Source organism: Centroberyx affinis, unplaced genomic scaffold, assembly GCF_046629955.1.
Source record: "Centroberyx affinis isolate AG114_WGS23_722 - 3 ecotype Tasmania unplaced genomic scaffold, CSIRO-AGI_Caff_v1 ptg000281l_1, whole genome shotgun sequence".
Classification (NCBI taxonomy): Eukaryota; Metazoa; Chordata; class Actinopteri; order Beryciformes; family Berycidae; genus Centroberyx; species Centroberyx affinis.
Window position 1 is genome coordinate 438,872 of NW_027278960.1, and position 18,334 is coordinate 457,205.

Genomic DNA, 18,334 nt, shown 5'->3' on the forward strand with positions numbered 1-18,334 from the left:
ACAGAGACCTATTAATATTATTTTATTGCTTGTTTGGAACCAAGAAAGTCATAAAAAGTCACGCTAAAGTGTGATGTACTTTAAACTAGTCCTAAGCTTTCTGGCCCACCAAGACTGAAACTGCACAAAATGTCCATTTTAACAACTGGATTTTAGGTTTAAGCTTAGTTAATTTGCACTTACAAATGATACTGAAAAGGACAGATGATAAAAGAAAAACTAAGTGTGCAGGTAAGACCGAGAAAACCCAAGGGGCCTATGAAATATCTCAACAAAAAAATCAATATAACAAACCAGAGACATAAGTGATGTGGGCAGGAGGAAATATGTGCAAAAACAACAAAATAGATAGCTAAATGACAGGTAAACTAAGCTAAAATGGCCTTGATGCAGATACAGTATTGATGAAATCACAAAATAGGTTTCTTTGAATCAAAGCAAAAATACAGTAATTAGCTACAAAAAAGAAAAAAAACTACAGTACTGTAAAACGTCAACTGCAGTGTTCCTCACCTGGCTTACTGTAAAAAGCAAAACAAAGGATTGATTACTGTACTTCTATATTTCCATCAACCCTGTCTTGTGGATTTGGCCACAGTTTCTCATCCACATCACAATGGATGTTTTCATTAGCCAAACATCTTGGGAAGAATCTTCTGAAATCTGAAAACATGGTCTGGGAAAGTGGAACATGGGACCATAGAAACAGTGTCCGATAAAGAATGATGATAAAATATTACATCCATAGATAATGTAGTCCAATTGGTTCATGTTCCATGGTAATTGGTGTCAATGGATCTCGTTATCCTGAAACTTTCAAGATCTAAACATGGAATATTGTTCGTCAGTTTCCATAAAACTATGCATTAAGAGTAATGCAACAGTTACTTATCATTTTGAGCAGTTGTATCAACTGATAGTTAGATCATTGTAATGAAATGAATACACAGTCATCTCAGATGTAATGTGTGAATTTCATTTTGAAATGGTAATGCTTTGATGTTAAGTTGTGTCATTTTGAACAGGTGATTTTAGTTCAATGAACAAATGATTTTAGGTTTATGTGTATTGTATCCAAGCAATTGGAAGAAGTGTTAGAGTTTTGAAAAATGTGCATTTTGATCATCGGTTGTGAGTTTTGTGTCTAGAGTTTTGAAAAATGACATCAAGGTTCTGAAATTAGTGGCAAAGTGATTGTAAAAAACTGTAATATAATAAAAGTAGTGAGAGTATAGTTGTGAGTGGGATGGTGTGTGTGTGTGTGTGTGTTTGTGTGTGTGTGTGTGTGTGTGTGTCTAAACAGAGAAAGGAGCAAATACACATTGTGTCACTGTGTGTGTGAGTGTGTGTGTGAGAGAGAAAGAGAGGAGAGGAGTGTGTATTGTGTTGTTTAGGGATGAACTTTAAGCAGTTTGTTTAATCAGACAGGTTGTAACTCTGTTTGAAACTGTTCTGAGATTCAATAGCAAAATGAAAGCAATTATTCCAAGGTTGAGATCCTCTATATCTAGGAAGGTGCAGGTTGATGTCTGGTGTTGTAAGAACTTGTGAATTCAATTGAAAATGCACTTGATGTATGAATCTATGAGTATAAATGCTGAAGATACAGTATATTTATGTCAAAGATGGGCATAATATTTAGATGACAAGAGTGGAGCTGAATGTTCAGTCCGGCCGTTGAAAGTCCAAAAAATCTCTTGTTGGATCTTGGTGGTAAATGTTGAAGCCCAAGCAAAGTTGCAAAGTGGGAGATATGCATAAAGAAAACTAAAATAAAGTGTTATGTGTCATGAATCAAACTACTGATCTCTCTGATACTGAGAGACTTTGTTGCAAACAAGGCAAATATATTTTTTCCAGCTCAGTGTTTCATCAATTACGACTCTGACAAATCTGGTTGATGAAACTTGTTAAATTTGTCTCATATCTTCCATCCATTTGCAACTACAAGAGTGAAAATTTGTATAGCAGAATATCATGAATAATCCATAAATCCATACTGGTTATCATACAAAATTGTCTTAAGTCTTGTCTTAACAAATTTAGTCTTAAAAAAGATTACATAATTTTTTTTCCCCTTAAAAAATCTGATAAATCTGCTAGTGGGATGACAATTTAAATTTTTTGTTTAATTTTTCAACACAATCCAACTTATTTCAGGACTTTTCTTGTAACAAGTGACATTATCTTGAGTCACATGCCTTTTATAAGATAATTTTTTCTTCTTCAAGAAAAATCTTGACACATTTGTCTGCACTGACATCTCAACCTTAGTGTCAGTGATTTTTTACATGTACTCACTGACATACATGTACAGACACACACACACACACACACACAGGCCTTCATGGCCTCTGCTCTATAGAAACGTGTACAAGAGAACATTTCAGTTAAGACCTCTTCTCATCTCCTTTGTCTCTCCACCTGTCCTCTCCCTTCTCCTCTCATCCCCACTCATCCCCTCTCCTGTCACCAAACACCTCTTCTCTCTCCCTCCTCATCCGTCCCTCCTTTATCACTCGGCCTCTCCTCCGCTTCGTCCGCAGCCTCTCCTCCTTCTGTCCCCCCCTCGTTGTGTCTTCTTATAATTTCCTCCTCCCCCTCCACCGCTTCCCTCTTCGTTCTCCCCGTACACTCCTCTTCCCCATCCACAGTTGCATTTAGGCTCATCAAATTGGATTTCAGAGTAAGAGGCATCTCAGTTTTCTCCAATAAGAGATGATTGAATCGAGTGGCTTGAGAGCAGTAGTATTCAACATGAGGTTCAGCACACCCCGGGGGACTGTGAGATGACTTTAGGGGGTTGCATAAAAGGAATGCAAATAAACACAGAGTTCAGACTTACACATCTCTTCTAAATATTGAGTTTTTATAGGGTTTGCAAGCCTAAAAGACTGAGAATTAATATGCTAGAGAGCATACAGTGTTGCTGCATGGATGTGTGATTTTGTCCAGGCCTGTGGAAATCAAGATAGAACATTTTGCTTGGGACCTTGGGACAAAGACGCAATCAACCATTTGGCCAAATAGGCTGCCATGTTGATACAAGCAGGGGTGATTAACGACAAATATTAACCTGCATCCTCCTCGTTAACTATTGGTTTAAAGGGGAAATGAGCAGAACAAAAATTTACCTGCCCACTACCCCCCTCTTGTTAAATTTGAATAAATCATCCACTGGATACAAGATTCATGGCGTCAGTAGAGAAACAAACATGGTTATGGTGCAAGACATTTGCAAGGGTGTGATAATGCATTCTAATGGATGAGCAACAGTTAGCAGCCAGCTGGTCCATTTCTGATCAGGTCCATTAATAAGACTTGATAATGTCCCCACAGACATCCAAGACTCTGTTTCTCATGACCATGTGTGTGTGCGTGTGCATAAATGAGCTACTAATTCTGATTATGTTTGTATAATTTCGCCTCTGCAGGCAACATAACCTTGCTCTTCCACAAGCGGTGTAGCTTATTTAGCGCAATTTTGTGCGTGTGTGTGTGTGTGTGTGTGTGTGTGTGTGTGTGTGAGAAAGAAAGAGAGAGAATATCAGAGAGCGCTCCGGTGGCACACTGTGCAGTGTAGTAAGAGCAAACACAATGTACCCAGCAGCCTCTCTGACTCTGCCTTGTTTATAACTGCTAAGAAACTAAGCTAAGTAAAGCTGAGATGACCACAAGTTAGAAGAACACAACAAACAAACTTACAGTAAACATGTTGTTGCCCAATACTGACCCAAGTCTTAATTTCTTTTTGAGAACGTAATGGGAGAAGGTCTTCAGGAGAAGCTTAATTCCCACAATGACAGTAGCTCAGGATATAGGCTGGTTCAGAATTTTCAGTTTGCCTAATTCCTATAGCACGCACCTAAGCCAATTAGTTTTGACTGTAATTTTGTAAATGCTATATCTCAGTATTAAGACACATCACTGACCCAAGTTTCATGATAGTCTGGCATGTATTTTCCCAGAAATTGCATGTAAGGCGAGGGCGGGGCGACAGGTGGGGGACAACATCAGACAAATGTGTGAAGAACAAATCACCTCCAAATGTATTTGGACAATGATTCTTTGAGAATATTTCATTCTGATCTACGCTAACACAATGGATATGAATAATTCACTCTCTATGAGGTTAACAGTCAGATAAGGAGCATTAATTTAACAGATGAACAGTTTGTTTACAGTCCTTTTGTAAATGGCCCCCAATTTCTAGGTGCAAAAAAGAATATTGTTCTCTCTAAAGTTTATTCATAATTTTCCCAGTTATAGCTCTGTGAAAAAAACAAAAACAAAACAAAACACTCTTGTTCAAGAATAGCGTACAGAATGCAAAGAACATCAGTTTCATTGATTATCTAGACATAATGGAAAGAGACAGAGAGATAGAGAGAAAGAAGAAGAATAGAGCATAAGGAAAGGAGGGAGGAGAGGAACAAAAGAGAGAGAGAGGGAGAGAGAGAAAGAGAGAGAGACTGGGGGTTAAGAGGAGAGGAAAACAGAGAGTAACAATAGACTAAAATGGGAGGAAAGGCTGGATGATGGGTTGTGATATACTGTACAGCCTTCAGCGGTGAATACTGTCCTTTTTACAAGACAGCGGCTGTCTGGAGGCTTATTCCTGTTTTGCCCATCACTACGGCAACAACACAGACAATCGGCAAACAGCCTTTCAGTCTCTGGGTGTATTGTGTTTGTGTGTATGTGTGCAGATACTCAGGGATGAGGAGTCATTTGGATTGACGCTGATGAGAGGTCTGTCACTTCAACCTTTACATGCCTTTTCTGTCTCTGTACAAACACACACACGCACGCACACACACACACACACACACACACAATAACACAAACTCAAGCATGCTCTCAGACACAAGCTGAAACTTAACTTTCTGACAATGTTTAGAAATTCTTTCTTACAGACTACAAGGACTCTCTCTGTCTCTCTCTCTCTCTCTCTCTCACACACACACACACACACACGCGTGCGCGCACACACACTTAATTTCTTCTAGGGGGGATCTCATTTCCTTTAATTCTTTCTTGTCCCAATGGTTTCCTGATGGTGACCTTTTATTTCATATCCTGCCTCATGTATTAAAGGCATTAACTCTACCGATAAACAAACACACACACACACACACACACAAACACACACACACACACACACACACACACACACACAGGTGCATACACCAATAAATTAACACCCTAATGGTATACGTGACGTCGATGCCTTCACCTAATAATGTGACCAGCTCACCAAAAGATCAACTTACGATTGTCTCCCAGATGGATAACACATAACAGGAATTCACTGACAGTTTGCGAGCCATGAACATCTGGCTTGACTGACTTTGACTCACTTTGACTGCCGGCGGCGAGTTCAACAAACCACGCTGAACCGCGAAGACCTGTATGTTAGACACACCGGCTGTCATTCCCCTCCCTCGCCAGTCTTGTGCAGCCTTTCGTATTCTCTCATCATTAACCGGGGGTACAGAACAAGGCTTCAAGATGTTCAAGAGGTGTAAGGGCACAGCGAAAACACTCAGCACAGCTTGTCAAATTACCTTCCTAATGGCGAGCTTGTCAGGCCGCCTCGTCTCATTGGAGAGAAAGGACAAGCGGGGGGAGTGAGCCATTCTCTTCCCTGTCACGGAGAAATCACTCACTCATTCGGCTCTCTTTATAGTTCCTTTTGGGGTTTTTTTTTTCTTTCTTTCTTTTTTTTAACCCCTGTTTCTAAAGTACATCTTGTGCATATTCAAATGGTGGTAATGACCGGAAGAGAGAGAGAGAGAGAGAGAGAGAGAGAGAGAGAGAGAGAGGGCCAGGTGTTGTTCTAATCCTGGCTGTATTGTGGGCTTGTCAATCGTCTGTCTCCACTCTTTCAGAGCTGTCTCACTGAGCTTTAATAGGCTTTTCCATTAAGTGTAGTTAACCACCATTCACCTGAGTCGTCAATAAAAGGCCAAAGACCATATTAATTATCTTTCCGTAATTGCATGGATTTCTTCTACTGTATAAAATCATTACAGCCTTTTCTCGCCTTCTACTCACATTGTTTCTGCCAGCTGTAATTCTGGATTTTTGTGTCATAACATCAGAGAAAAGTACAGATGATGTGCTTCAAATTACCATTTTATTGACTTTGAGAAAGTTTCTTACCTGTGTCTCCAAACTTTTGTACACTTTTCAGCACTTTGTTGTGTTGGTTTATTGATTATAGTAAATCTATATGTTGAAACATTGCATTAATGGCCTTAAAAAAAAAACATGACACCAAATATGAATCAAACTTTGTGGCATGAAAACATCTCCAACGTTTGATATGGGCACAAAATAAAAAGGAAGGTTGAAACTTGGTTCACTCTCTCCCTTCTTCACCAAAACCATGTTAATAATCCCCTCCATCCAGATGAACCAAAAGAAAGTGGAACCAAAAGGAAAGTACTTTACTTTTTTTACTATTGTTTCCTAAGTCCAATTTCCTCATATTTTTCAATTCCTTTAATGACTCACATCCTCAAGCCTCAGCAGGCATGCGCGCACACACACGCGCACACACACACACACACACACACACACACACACACACACACACGCACACGCACACGCACACACACACACACACACACACAGGTATGTTTTTGCCATGGAGCGAAACCATTTGCTCATCTTGGTCGAGGCCTAACAGAGAGGTCGAGCTGCCTAAGTGGATTTTTCATTAATAGCTCTAATAGGGCAAAGAAAATTACAGCTGCTACAGCAGGAGGGTATTAGTCAGGATTGCTCGTGTACTTTTTACCTCGATATTTGTGATGACCAAAGAGGTACAGTGCAGCTGTAGTATGAGCATTAGAGAAATTAGCACAATGCTCTCTCCCACATGTGCATTCTCTTCCCCTATGTCTCACTCTCCTGCACTCGCCTGCTATATGCAATTTGGAAAGGTACGTCCAAACTCACAGGGGAATGAAAAAGCTTCTTTTATCTCTAACTACCTCTCTAGACTGAGACAGAAGCGGAAGACTAACATAATCAAGGAAATAACATTGCAAATGGAAAGCTATTAGTGCGGTTGAACATTTTCTCATGCCTCCTCCCCATATCATTTATCATTTGCCAATACATGGCAAACCTTTGATGTGTGCAAAATTGTGTGATTTCCTCACAAGACTGTGCAGTCCAGCCTTTAAATGCTGCCGGAACCACAGTGCAGATGTAATAACGTAAGGAAATGATGAAGGTCATGGCTTAGTATACCATTTACCTTTCAGAAAAGGATTAATGTTATGAAAGTTGTGTTTTGGGTCGTCTGTATTTGTCCCCCTGCCTACTTCTTCTTCTACTCCTGATCATTTTCAGCCTAGGACCCAAATAAGAAACAGTTTAGCCCTGGGACCCGGGGCCTAATTTATGAAAATATTGCTTGACTTTATCCTAGATTACATTGTATAATGCTTTCAGAGAATGATAAACACAAATGTAAAGTGTGGTTAATGATAGAAACTAATTTTAGCTTATGATGCATCATAGAAGATTGGAGAAAATGAATGCAAGCAGCTAATTTTTGACATCAAAGACACAAAATTTGACTTTGATAAATGGACCTAAATGGACATAAATGTTCACCTATAGTTAAGTGAGGATGTCTAAGTGTCTAAGGATTTTCTGTCCTTCCCTCTGCAAATAGGCTTTATTTGCATGAAATACAAAGGTGCTTATTGCCAAAGTAAATTCACACCAAGAAATTCAGATAGCAATGGATCTAGCAAATCCTTGAATGGTAATCATAACCTTACCAGTTAGTCATATCAGTTTATAAACCAATCAATAATTTTGTCTTGCTTTCACCTTTACCATCCCTTCTCCCATCTTATTCTCCTTTAGCCCCACCCATGTCCCCTGGTTTATTCGCCCTTCTCTCAGTAATACAGTCAAAGGTAAACACAGGTACACAGAGTATACCCACTTATCAGCCTAATTACCACTGAAATATATAGGCTGGGTGGGTTGCAATACAACAACTGCCTTATCTACTGCTACAGCACTCCCTTCTTCTTTTATCTTCTCTATCACCCTATATTTTCTCCCTATGGGTTGCCTCTCTTCTCCTCCTCCCCCATCCCTCCGTCGTAGCGGCCTCATTAGCACATAACAGGCTAACGACATGCGTAGCAGGGCCCTGATTTAGATGTTCAACCTGATTAGGTCTTAATGAACCGAGACCAGCCATCTGAATGGAAGAGCACACTGTGGCATAGCAATAAGACACATGCATGTGCCTTCCTGAACGCAACCACACACACACACACACACACACACAAGTAAGCATGCATGCATACATACACACAAACATACCTTCCCTATATGGCACCTTTATTAGCCTGTGCTTTGCTCATTATCACACTGAAAAAAGCCTTTGTCCCTGTACTGAGGTACGACTAAGACTTATAATACATACTCCTAAAAATCTAATAACGTGACGGCAGAGAAGTTGCATTGGGCTTTATTTATCTAACAAGATACAAATTAATTGTAATGCATGTTGTAGAAACACTCCAACTTCAAATTAGTTTGTAGAGTTGATATGCATGTTTTATGATTTGATAGAATGAAGTAAATTATGATGCTGCAGGGAATGGGAATACTCATTTGACAAGCAGAAATGGAAAAGGTAAAATTAGTCGCGCGTTTATTTCAAGCAAGTTTTATTAAGTGTGTGAAAGACATTGTAAAACCTTGGCAACGGTTATATTCCAACATATGTACAGGCAAAGCATCAAATTTGTGGTATACTATCTCTGTGGTGCTGTGTTAGAAATATATTCATCACAGACAAAACACAGATGAGCTCTTTAATGAACGGAAATAATCAAAGCTCATGGCCTCTCCTTTATCGTCCTTTCCTCTCATTCTCTTCTGTGGGAGTTTATTAAAGACCCACACTGCCCTTGGACATTCAATAATTTTTCAATCGGGAGAAATGGATGTATTGAATGAATGCAAAGGCTGGCAATTCATTACAACAATCAGAGTATGAATTCTATTTTTTTTCTCCCTCTGCTCACCGTATCCCTTTTCTCATCTCAAATCGTTCACTCTTTTCCCCCCTTTATACCTCACTCTTTCCTTCAGATAGTTCAAAATGTTCCACCTCTACATATAACTAGGGATGCTCCACTCTGGGTTCTTTGAGCTGATATGATCACCATTTTTTCTTTTTTTAGAAGATCATTGGACACCAACAGAATACTGATTTATCAATATATAGTATGTTTAAATGTTTAATTTTGTTTACTTTGCTTGAACAGGTTGCAGTGCATTTCAAACAGAAACAAATAAGTTGATATGAATGATGAATGAAATCCTTTACTGACAAATGACAGAATGTTACGTTCTTCACATATAGCAGATGGGGCGCATTGCAACACGCTGCTTGGTGATCATCAGACAAGCAGTTCACACATTCTGCTCTCCAAAACCGGAGCAGAAGGGCAGGTTGATCACTCATCTCATATGCAGTTTATATCTGCTGATAGAGGTCAGCGGCCAATCAGCTGACAATACCTTAGGGTCATTATATATGGGCTAACTTTTTAAAGGCACTGCTGATGTGCGATCTTATATTGGCCACAATCCTGTCCCATTTGCACATTTTTATCCCTGCTTCCCTGCCTCTAATATTCTCATCACTCTTCCCTTGAACTCTCTCCCTTCTTGACCTCTCCTCTATTTCTATTTTCTCCTGTCTCTCACCCTCTGCTCCAGCGCCTGAAGCACTTTCTCGGTGATGGGATCTGCCTTGGTCACCACAGCTTTCCTCCCGTGTGGTTCAACCACGATGGTCATCACGCAGCACATGTCCACCAGCTCTTCCTGACACCTCTTCATCCCGGCGTCCAGCTCACCTCTCCGGGTCGGGTCACGCTTCAGAACCCCCTTCTCTGCGACCGAGAACCCCAGCAGACCCGTCAAAACCTCATCTGACAGCTCCACATCCAAGTAGCCGGTGCCGTCCGATATGGTGGCGCAGATCCGCCAAACGCCGCTGCTGCCGGTCAATTTCCCCAAGAGAGTGACGATGAAGGCTTTGACGCAGATCTCCGTGGTGTGGGGGTGTGGTTTGGAGATCAACTCTTGAAGGAGGCACAGGTAACTGAACGGCGGGGAGGTCAGGGTGAGAGTGGGAGCAGCGCTGTCACACTGTGGATCTTTTTTAGCAGATGTTCTATCCAATTCTGCAGCGCCTGAGGAGTATCTTAGCCCCTGAGGTGTGGTGTGTGTGCTCTCAAACGCAGGCTCCGTCTTACTAGGAAATGTATCCGTTACACTTCTTGATGACTGGCTGGTAAGTCTAGAATTGGGCTGACAAAGGCTTTTAGGTGTCTGATACACCTTCTCCAATCTAAGCCCTTCTTTAGCTTGGAGTCTATCTTCCCCTACAGCCCTCGAAGCTCCGGCAATTTCCTGAGCTGTATTGCGTGTGCTCTGGAGCCCAGTTTGCGCTCCATACGTTTCCATCTCTTTGAGAAAGCAGGAATCCATGTCTTCATCCATGAAATCCCCCTCATCATCTGTTAGGAAATGGCCACCGTCGTGTGATGGGGGTGAAGCTGAGGGCAAGTCGGGTTTGGAAGTCATTGCCGCTAACTGCCCTCTAGCTGCTCTAACACAGCTTTGATTGTCTCTTTCTTCGTCTTGCCCGGTAAATCTGGAGTTGCCAGAGCCCAGCCGTGATCCAGAGCCGTTCAAAGTCTGCTGTTGTGGCTCTCTGTCAAACTGATCAGTCTGCGGTTTTGTTGTTCTGTCAAAGCTGTTGGGATTTGCTGTTATTCTGTTGTTGCTTCTGTGACTGCTGTCAGACTGTTGAGTGACGTTTGTACTTTCCTGAAAAATTACACTGTCCAACTCATCCAGCGGGAGGTCATCAAAGTCTTCGTCGGGAAAGTCTTCATCTGCCATGTTGTGATCTGTGACGTCTCGGTGAGTCGAGTGGGTGGAAGATAAGGGGGCAACAAGGTCAGAGTCTTCCAGCTCGTTACCCCAGCGATGACCTTGGACTGAACCACTTCTGTTGTTTTGGATCGAACCACTTCTGTAAGACGGTGTGGAGGCTTCACTTCTGGAGGACAATAATGTTGGACTGAGTTAATATAGCTTTTAAACCAGCTATTATTTCAGTAGTGTCTATTGGTTCATCATGGCAATGGAAATACTACGCTAAGAAGCTAGATTATAGGTTTCGAGTGACGGGATGGCACTAAATTGCATTAATTAAAATATCTTCATAAAACTGTTACAACAAGAATGGATGTGTTTCATCATAAAATTGCCCTGAACACTGATTAACAGCTCAAAAAAGTGAGTTTAGGGTTTCATTTCCCCTTTAAGTGTATGTGTCCGAGAATAGAGACTGGGGAGTTCTAGAGTCAAAATGTCAAGGTATCATATTATCAACCGCCCACCTGGATGAGGCAGTGGAGACGTGGCTCCTGACAGAGGAGCTTCTGGACGATCGAGCGGAGGCCTCACTGAGCGTCCCATAGCCACTCTCCACACTATGCCCCCCCTGAACCCTTTCCACCTCCTCCTGGGCCTCCAGGCTGGCCAACAACTCCTGGTCATCTAGGTCCAAGTCCTCCATTTCCTGGTTCCCTAAGGAGAAAACAAAAACAGGTACAAAGACATGAATGTGTTCAATTATACAATGGGTAGTTCTGGTCAAGCAATGTGATCGATAAGTAGGGATGGGACGATATGCTAATCTCACGATACGATTCGATACGTGATATGGGGTTCACGATACAATACAACCAAGATGCGATGTAATAAATAAAAAGTTCAATGACAGCAAAGTATGACTGTGCAGATTTCTTTATTTTTGAGACACAAATCTTTCTACCAATGGGATTGGCTTGCTAGAATGTAAATTGTAATTTACAAATGTAATTACAAAGTGCAAATGGTGATGGGCAAGCCATCTCATTTGTGATTACTACAGCAGAATAAAATGTAGCTAATATCGTGATTCATTTTTCTGCCCCACAATATGTACTGCCACATTTTGCACTGTGATATACTTGAATTGAAAGCATGCCAGCCAAAACAATAAAGAACATCCTCAGAGATAATACTGCCATATTTCAGTGAGGAGAAACGCATGCAGTCAGTTGTTGTGCTGTTCATAACAAGGGGAGAGATGTGGAGTTAATTTGTTTTTGTTTTTTTTATATATATAAAATGGCATGCATTTCATCTTCTGTGTTAAGAAAGGGGACGCGATACCCTCATCCTTCATCTTCAAACTGCCCTTGTTTCATTTAGTACATATTCCATACTATCAATGACCATTACAGAATGTGATCTACCAACAAAGCCACACAAGCCCTCATGGATACCCCAATATGTCCATAGATATACCTTGTTGTGGTGCAGGTGGACCCTCTTCCCCCTCCTGCTGCTCCTCTTCAGGAAGTCCCAGCGCCCTACACAGCATCCTGCCCTGGTTAGAATAACACAGAAATTACCTTTCCTATTGTATACATTTTTGTATGATATTCACTATAACCAAGGCTGGAATAATGTCTTTATCCTTGCTTCAGATGCAGTACAAACATATATAAAAACAATTACTGGTCCTATACACCTCCATGCAGTGTTGAATGTACTATAAACTGGTATCATCAAATGATTAGGTGCATATAACATTTACACCAAATCTGCACAGGTGTACCTAAAATTACAGAGGCAGAGCACACAAATAAGCATTGCTCTAAGTTTGCTTTTGCGTCCCCAATTGAAACAAACTAATTTGGTCTTCCCTGAGAGGGATGCAAAAATCAAAGAAACCGAGTTTACCTGGTTGTTCCTGTCCACCAAGTCTTCTACCTCTCCACCCAGGACCTTGACGTTGGCCGGCCCCATTAGCAGCACACCCAGCCTGCAAACCATCTGCCCCTGCAACTGCAGCTTCACACCAGGCCTGGAGAGAGGGGGTTAAGGGAGATATGAAACACATTTACTGTACATACTGTATCATTTTGAAAATGCATAGCTGTCAGAGAACCAGGCTGTTAGGCGCTTAATGCTTGAAAAACTGCCAGTGAAATAGCAGTGACATGGTTGTTTATTAACATTTATTTTGATTCGATGCTTGAAAAACTGCCAATGAAATAGCAGTGACGTGGTTGTTTATTAATGTTTATTTTGACTCAATGCTTGAAAAACTGCCAAAAAGTAAACCTTAAGTAAAATAGTACGATTCTACAATAGTCTTCCCATTTCCCTAAAAGTGGCTTGATGATAGCATCCTTCATTTTAAAACTAGAGGCACAGCTACCTGCAAGATAAATAAATCACTAAAATATTACATTTCAAGGTTCCCCTGTCAAAGTAGGTTGCAGCCAAAAGACGTCTCAATGCAGTTAAGTATTGCACAGACTTATCCTTCACCTGAGAGCTGTGCTGAGTGCCGGGATAGGCTGATACTCCATGGCTTCCAAGCTCTGGACTCCATCTGTCACCTGTTCAACAGATAGAGATTGAGATAGAGATAGAGATCTTACATATTACACAGAAAATGACACATTATCACCTTGTTTCTCTAAAATTCTTTTAAGGTTTCAGGAAATGCCCCATTGATGCCACAGTGCATTTTTAAACTGCCATGGGTCTTTGCATCTCATGGGTACTAGAACTGTGGAACCTACTCAAAAGGGCTAAGTAACAGTAAAAAATAAAACCCAAAAAATTTGAATTGCAACGTTTCCAAGCAACACCAGCACTATGCTTGAGTAACCATGTGGGGCAGTGAACAAGTGCATTACTTAAGGTGAAAATTATACAGTCTGTGTATTATATTCCAGGAATATACTCTTTCTCTCTCATGCCCTCACTGACTGTACTTGACAGCTCTGATTCAGCTGGGAAGAGCAGAGCAGAGACAAAAATGAAGCCTAGTCCAACACTAGTGCTGGACAACTAATTGCTTATAATTGTACACCAGGATTTTAGTTTCTACAGTTTATAATATTAGAATATTGGCATATCGGCAATACTGAAACATTTTAGAATAGAATAGAATGTCCACTATAGTTGAAAATAGTCAAGATGTTAATATATTATGCAAAAAAAGCCATAAAAAATGTGTTCCTGAGATCATCAAGACTAATAATCATGACTAATAATTGTAAACAAATACAGCAAAATAACCAGGGCTATCATTTTAGCCATAATCATGCAGCTTTGTCTTGCACTAAACTTTAGTCTAGCAGTAAGCTCAATACATGACTTGAAAACCAGTCCACTGCGTGACATCTGTCATGAGAGAATGAATGGGAGGGAACATAATTTTTCCACAGCTGAGTAATAGACCTTATTTCCACTGTCTAGCAAAAATGACAAGGCATACTGAGAATAAAACCACTATGCCACAAAATACAACAGGCTGTAATAGTTGAGAGGCTGACATAGGCCTCTGAATCCTCCATTTCAGGAGCATAACATGGATATTCTGTGGATTATTTCCTAATTTGCTCTACTTTATAAATGCCTCTGACCTGCAGCAGCAGCATGCGAGTTGGCTTGGCCTCCCAGGGCCTCTGGGTAGCCTGTGTGACAGCAGACACTTCTTCATTGGTGCGGTCTGTGCCCCTCCATTTCTGCAGCTGACCATAGGCCGGCTGGCTGATGTCCAGTAATGAATCAACCTAAAACAGAGTGGGCGAGACCTTTGATTATATTTCTTTGTCTCTGCGTATAAAATTCTTGCAAAACACTGTACTTTAGAACATGTTGTGAAACACTTGATATACGGAACCTAATGGCATTGGCGACATGCATATTTTCATGAATTTAGATACACAATACACTACAATTGTTAATTATAGGCTTAATACCCTTTAATCATTTGCTACGAGTTCCATATATGAGTGGTGTGCGCTTGTGCATACACACATCCTATGGCTATCCTCATAGTATAATTGGCCCCTACTACCATCAAAGTGACCCATCCCAATCTTAGGGTCCAGTTAGGTGCTTTTTCTGACCATCTAAAGGAAAACTGGAATCCCATGTGTTTTTGGCATAATTTGGTTTCTGACCTTATTCCTTGAATATTCTTTTCCTTGAATTGTTGCCCTTCAATTGCTTCCAATAGCATTATTTTTGCTAAAAAAAAAAAAAGACTGCTGTGTGATTTTGTCAACAAGACATCATCCACCCCACCAAACCTGCACAAAACCCTCCCCATTTACGACTTTCCACCTAAGCCTCTCCAAAGGCCAGGGAAAAGGCCAACCTTAATTTTCTCTCAGTCTGTGGTTTTCACCTAGTTAGGTTTCATTATTGGTTGGATTGTGATAATCTGTATTACATAAGACAACGCAGACCCCACCATGAACAAACCAGTGTTGAAACGGGGAAAGGGAAAGGTCTTCTATTCCCTCTGCTTATGATACACTGTCAACGGCACATTGACGCCTGGGGGGGGGATTACTACCATCAACCAAATATTATTCAAGTATTCAGGTGGCATTTGATGGTCCAAGTTATATTTCAGGATTCGACATAATGTCCGATGAAGGTCTCTGAACAAAATGTCACATTTTTAATGTAGTGCCAAAATAAAACGTCTTTTTAATGGAGAGAGTGTCGTGCCTAGTCGTCGTCAAGGATTCGACACAATGAAATACGATAAGACCGCTAACCGATAAAATGATAGCACCATCAACCAAATGCAATAGGAATGTTCTGGTGGCACAGGCTCGAGGTCGGGATATGACATGATATTGGCCGATATGATGCATATACTGTATATGTATGATGCAATACGATATTAGTCTCCACCTGGACACAGAACGTGCCGCTGAGCTCAGTCTTCTGGGCCTGGGAGAGTCCATCAGGGAGAACAGGGTGGTCCAGGTCCCTCAGGTCTGTCAGCAGCCACTGGTCCAGCACCTAAAATGATGATGGGTTGGTTTCAAATTTGTCATACAATGCCATTGAGGCACATGAGTTTTTAGGCTGCTTGCAATTTTCTCTACTGTTACACTTATTTTAAGTCATTCTTGGTATGAACTATCAGTTAAATGCCTAAATTGTGATAGTTGTAAGATTCTGTGACATAACCTGAGATTTTTATTTTCTTTTTTTTCATGATATATGAATGGTCATCAATCCATGATACAATAAATTAAGTAAGCGTATGAGATCTACAGTGGCCACCTTAGGTATACCTAACTAGTACCGGGTCAGACTTCCCTTTAGCCTTCAGAACAGCCTGAATTCAACAAGGTGCTGGAAAAGCTCCACAGAGATCTTGGTCCATACTGACTCGATAGCGTCACACAGTTCCTGCAGATTCTTTGGTGGGACATTCATGCTACAAACATCCCGTTCCACCTCATCCCAAAAGTGTTCTGTTCGGTTGAGATCTGGGGATTGTTTAGACATGGCGCATTTACCTCCTGGAAGTATCCATTTGATTGACGTCATGACGGACGCACCTTTTCAGCAACAATGTTTAGGTACACTGTGGCATTCAAATGATGCTCCAATGTAGCAAAACATTCCCCACACCATGACAGCAGCACCACCAGTCTGTACTGTTGACACCAGGCAGGACAGGTCCATGGATTCATGTTGTTTACACCAAATTCTGACCCTGACTTCAGCATGTCGCAACAGAACCTGGGATATGTCAGACCAGATGATGTTCTGTCACTCTTCAATTATCCAATTTTGGTGATCATGTGCCCATTGTAGCCTCATCTTCTTGTTTTTAGCTGACAGGAGTGGAACGGCATGGCAGCTTCAAGGTTCAACTAGTTGTGCTTTCTGAGATGCCCTTCTACACCATGTTTGTAGTGAGCTGTTATAAATATTTACATATTTGTAGCCTGCCTGTTAGTTTCAGCAAGTCTTGCCATTTTCCTGACCTCTCTCATCAACGAGGCATTTTTGCCCTAAGGACTGCAGCTGACAGGATTTGTTTATTTATCGCACCATTCTCGGTAACCTCTACTGTAGTACATGAAAATCCCAGGAGATAAGCCGCTTCTGAGATGTTGAAACTAGCGTGTCTGGCACCAACGATCGCACCACGTTCAAAGCTGCTTAAATCATGCGTCTTGCCCGTTCTAACGTTTAGTCAAACAGTAACTGAACCTCTCAACCCTGTCTATATGCTTTATACATATGCTATATACTGTATACATGCTTTATACATATGGGCAAACTGTAAACGTTTGTGTACGTGTGTGTTTTCATATGCAACAACACCAGATTTCCCTCCATACCACAGGAAGAAACTATAAAGCTTTTAGTGGCTGTTGACAAATACTTCTCCTTTCAAAATAAAAGTTAAAGTAAATGCCAAAGTAAGGCAATATACTTTACCGTTTTCACACACTGAAGAGATACACAAAACCAGACTTCCTAACTTATTGATTATTCTGCTGCTGTGTCAATGGGGCTAATCACTTCAACCTGGGTTATGTATCCACCTAGAGTCATTGTTTTGTATTAAACTGCAGAAGTAGACAGTCAGACTTCCTACCTGTTGGTTGATGTGCTGCTGTGGCAGACGGCCTGCTCCTCCTCCCTCCTCCTGTAGCCACTGTACGCAGGCCTCCAGCCAGGCGAAGGGCACCTGGACGTGCCAGGAGGACTGCAGCCAGGCCTGGGCGGCACGCACCGCTCCCTGGGTCTCAGGAGCCATCCACCTCCTCTATATGTGATCTCAACCTGGGTCACTTTATGCTATTTTCTACTCTACTGTTATCTACTACCATGTAAGGTGTGCAGTGTGCACAACTCCAGCTTCCAGTAGTTGATTATTGTGCAGCTGCTGCAACCTAATGATTATTCTGTGTTTATCGACATTAATAACTCAACTCTAAATTATAGACATATGTTTTATTTGTAGACTAATCAGTTTATTCTGCTTTTTCCCCAGTAAAATATATATATTTTTTTTAGCTTAGCAAGAACTCTAAAAGACATATCAGCTTTCAAATTTTAATTTTAAAGTCAACAGTGATACTCTCACTTAAAAAAAAATGATTGTAAACCACTGTTTTAACACTCAGTCTACTGAAAGTGTAACTTACAAGCAGTGGTTCAAATGCTACATTCCATCTAATTCAAGACAAAGCATCCAGCACTCCCTGTGGGCTTGGAAGGTCATTCTCTATCTGTATCTCCTGAACCTCTGAACACCAAAGCCAGGGCAGTTTTATCAACAAGACAGATATAATACAAGAAGATAGAGTATTGCCTTCACCTATCTTTCTGTGGTCATATCAATCTGAACAAGCTATATCTTTGAACA

General features: G+C 41.0%; 2 protein-coding genes across 2 annotated transcripts in view; one reads left to right on the forward strand and one right to left on the reverse strand.

Moving 5' to 3' along the window:
• The window catches only part of LOC139639343 (solute carrier family 28 member 3-like), a 28,780-nt gene extending 24,040 nt beyond the window's left edge, over positions 1-4,740 (forward strand). Inside the window, 1 exon segment of the mRNA XM_071513431.1 lies at positions 4,710-4,740. Coding sequence (XP_071369532.1) covers positions 4,710-4,740 — 31 coding nt within the window.
• Positions 4,741-8,724: 3,984 nt separating this feature from the next.
• rmi1 (RMI1, RecQ mediated genome instability 1, homolog (S. cerevisiae)) lies at positions 8,725-17,914 on the reverse strand. The gene is made up of 8 exons (XM_071513496.1): positions 17,561-17,914; positions 15,850-15,960; positions 14,562-14,711; positions 13,456-13,526; positions 12,862-12,985; positions 12,424-12,505; positions 11,469-11,658; positions 8,725-11,125 (listed from the first exon to the last, which is right to left on the reverse strand). Exons 1-8 carry the CDS (start codon positions 17,720-17,722, stop codon positions 9,739-9,741), a joined length of 2,277 nt encoding a protein of 758 aa, XP_071369597.1. The 5' UTR covers positions 17,723-17,914; the 3' UTR covers positions 8,725-9,738.
• Between the last annotated feature and the right edge of the window lie 420 nt (positions 17,915-18,334).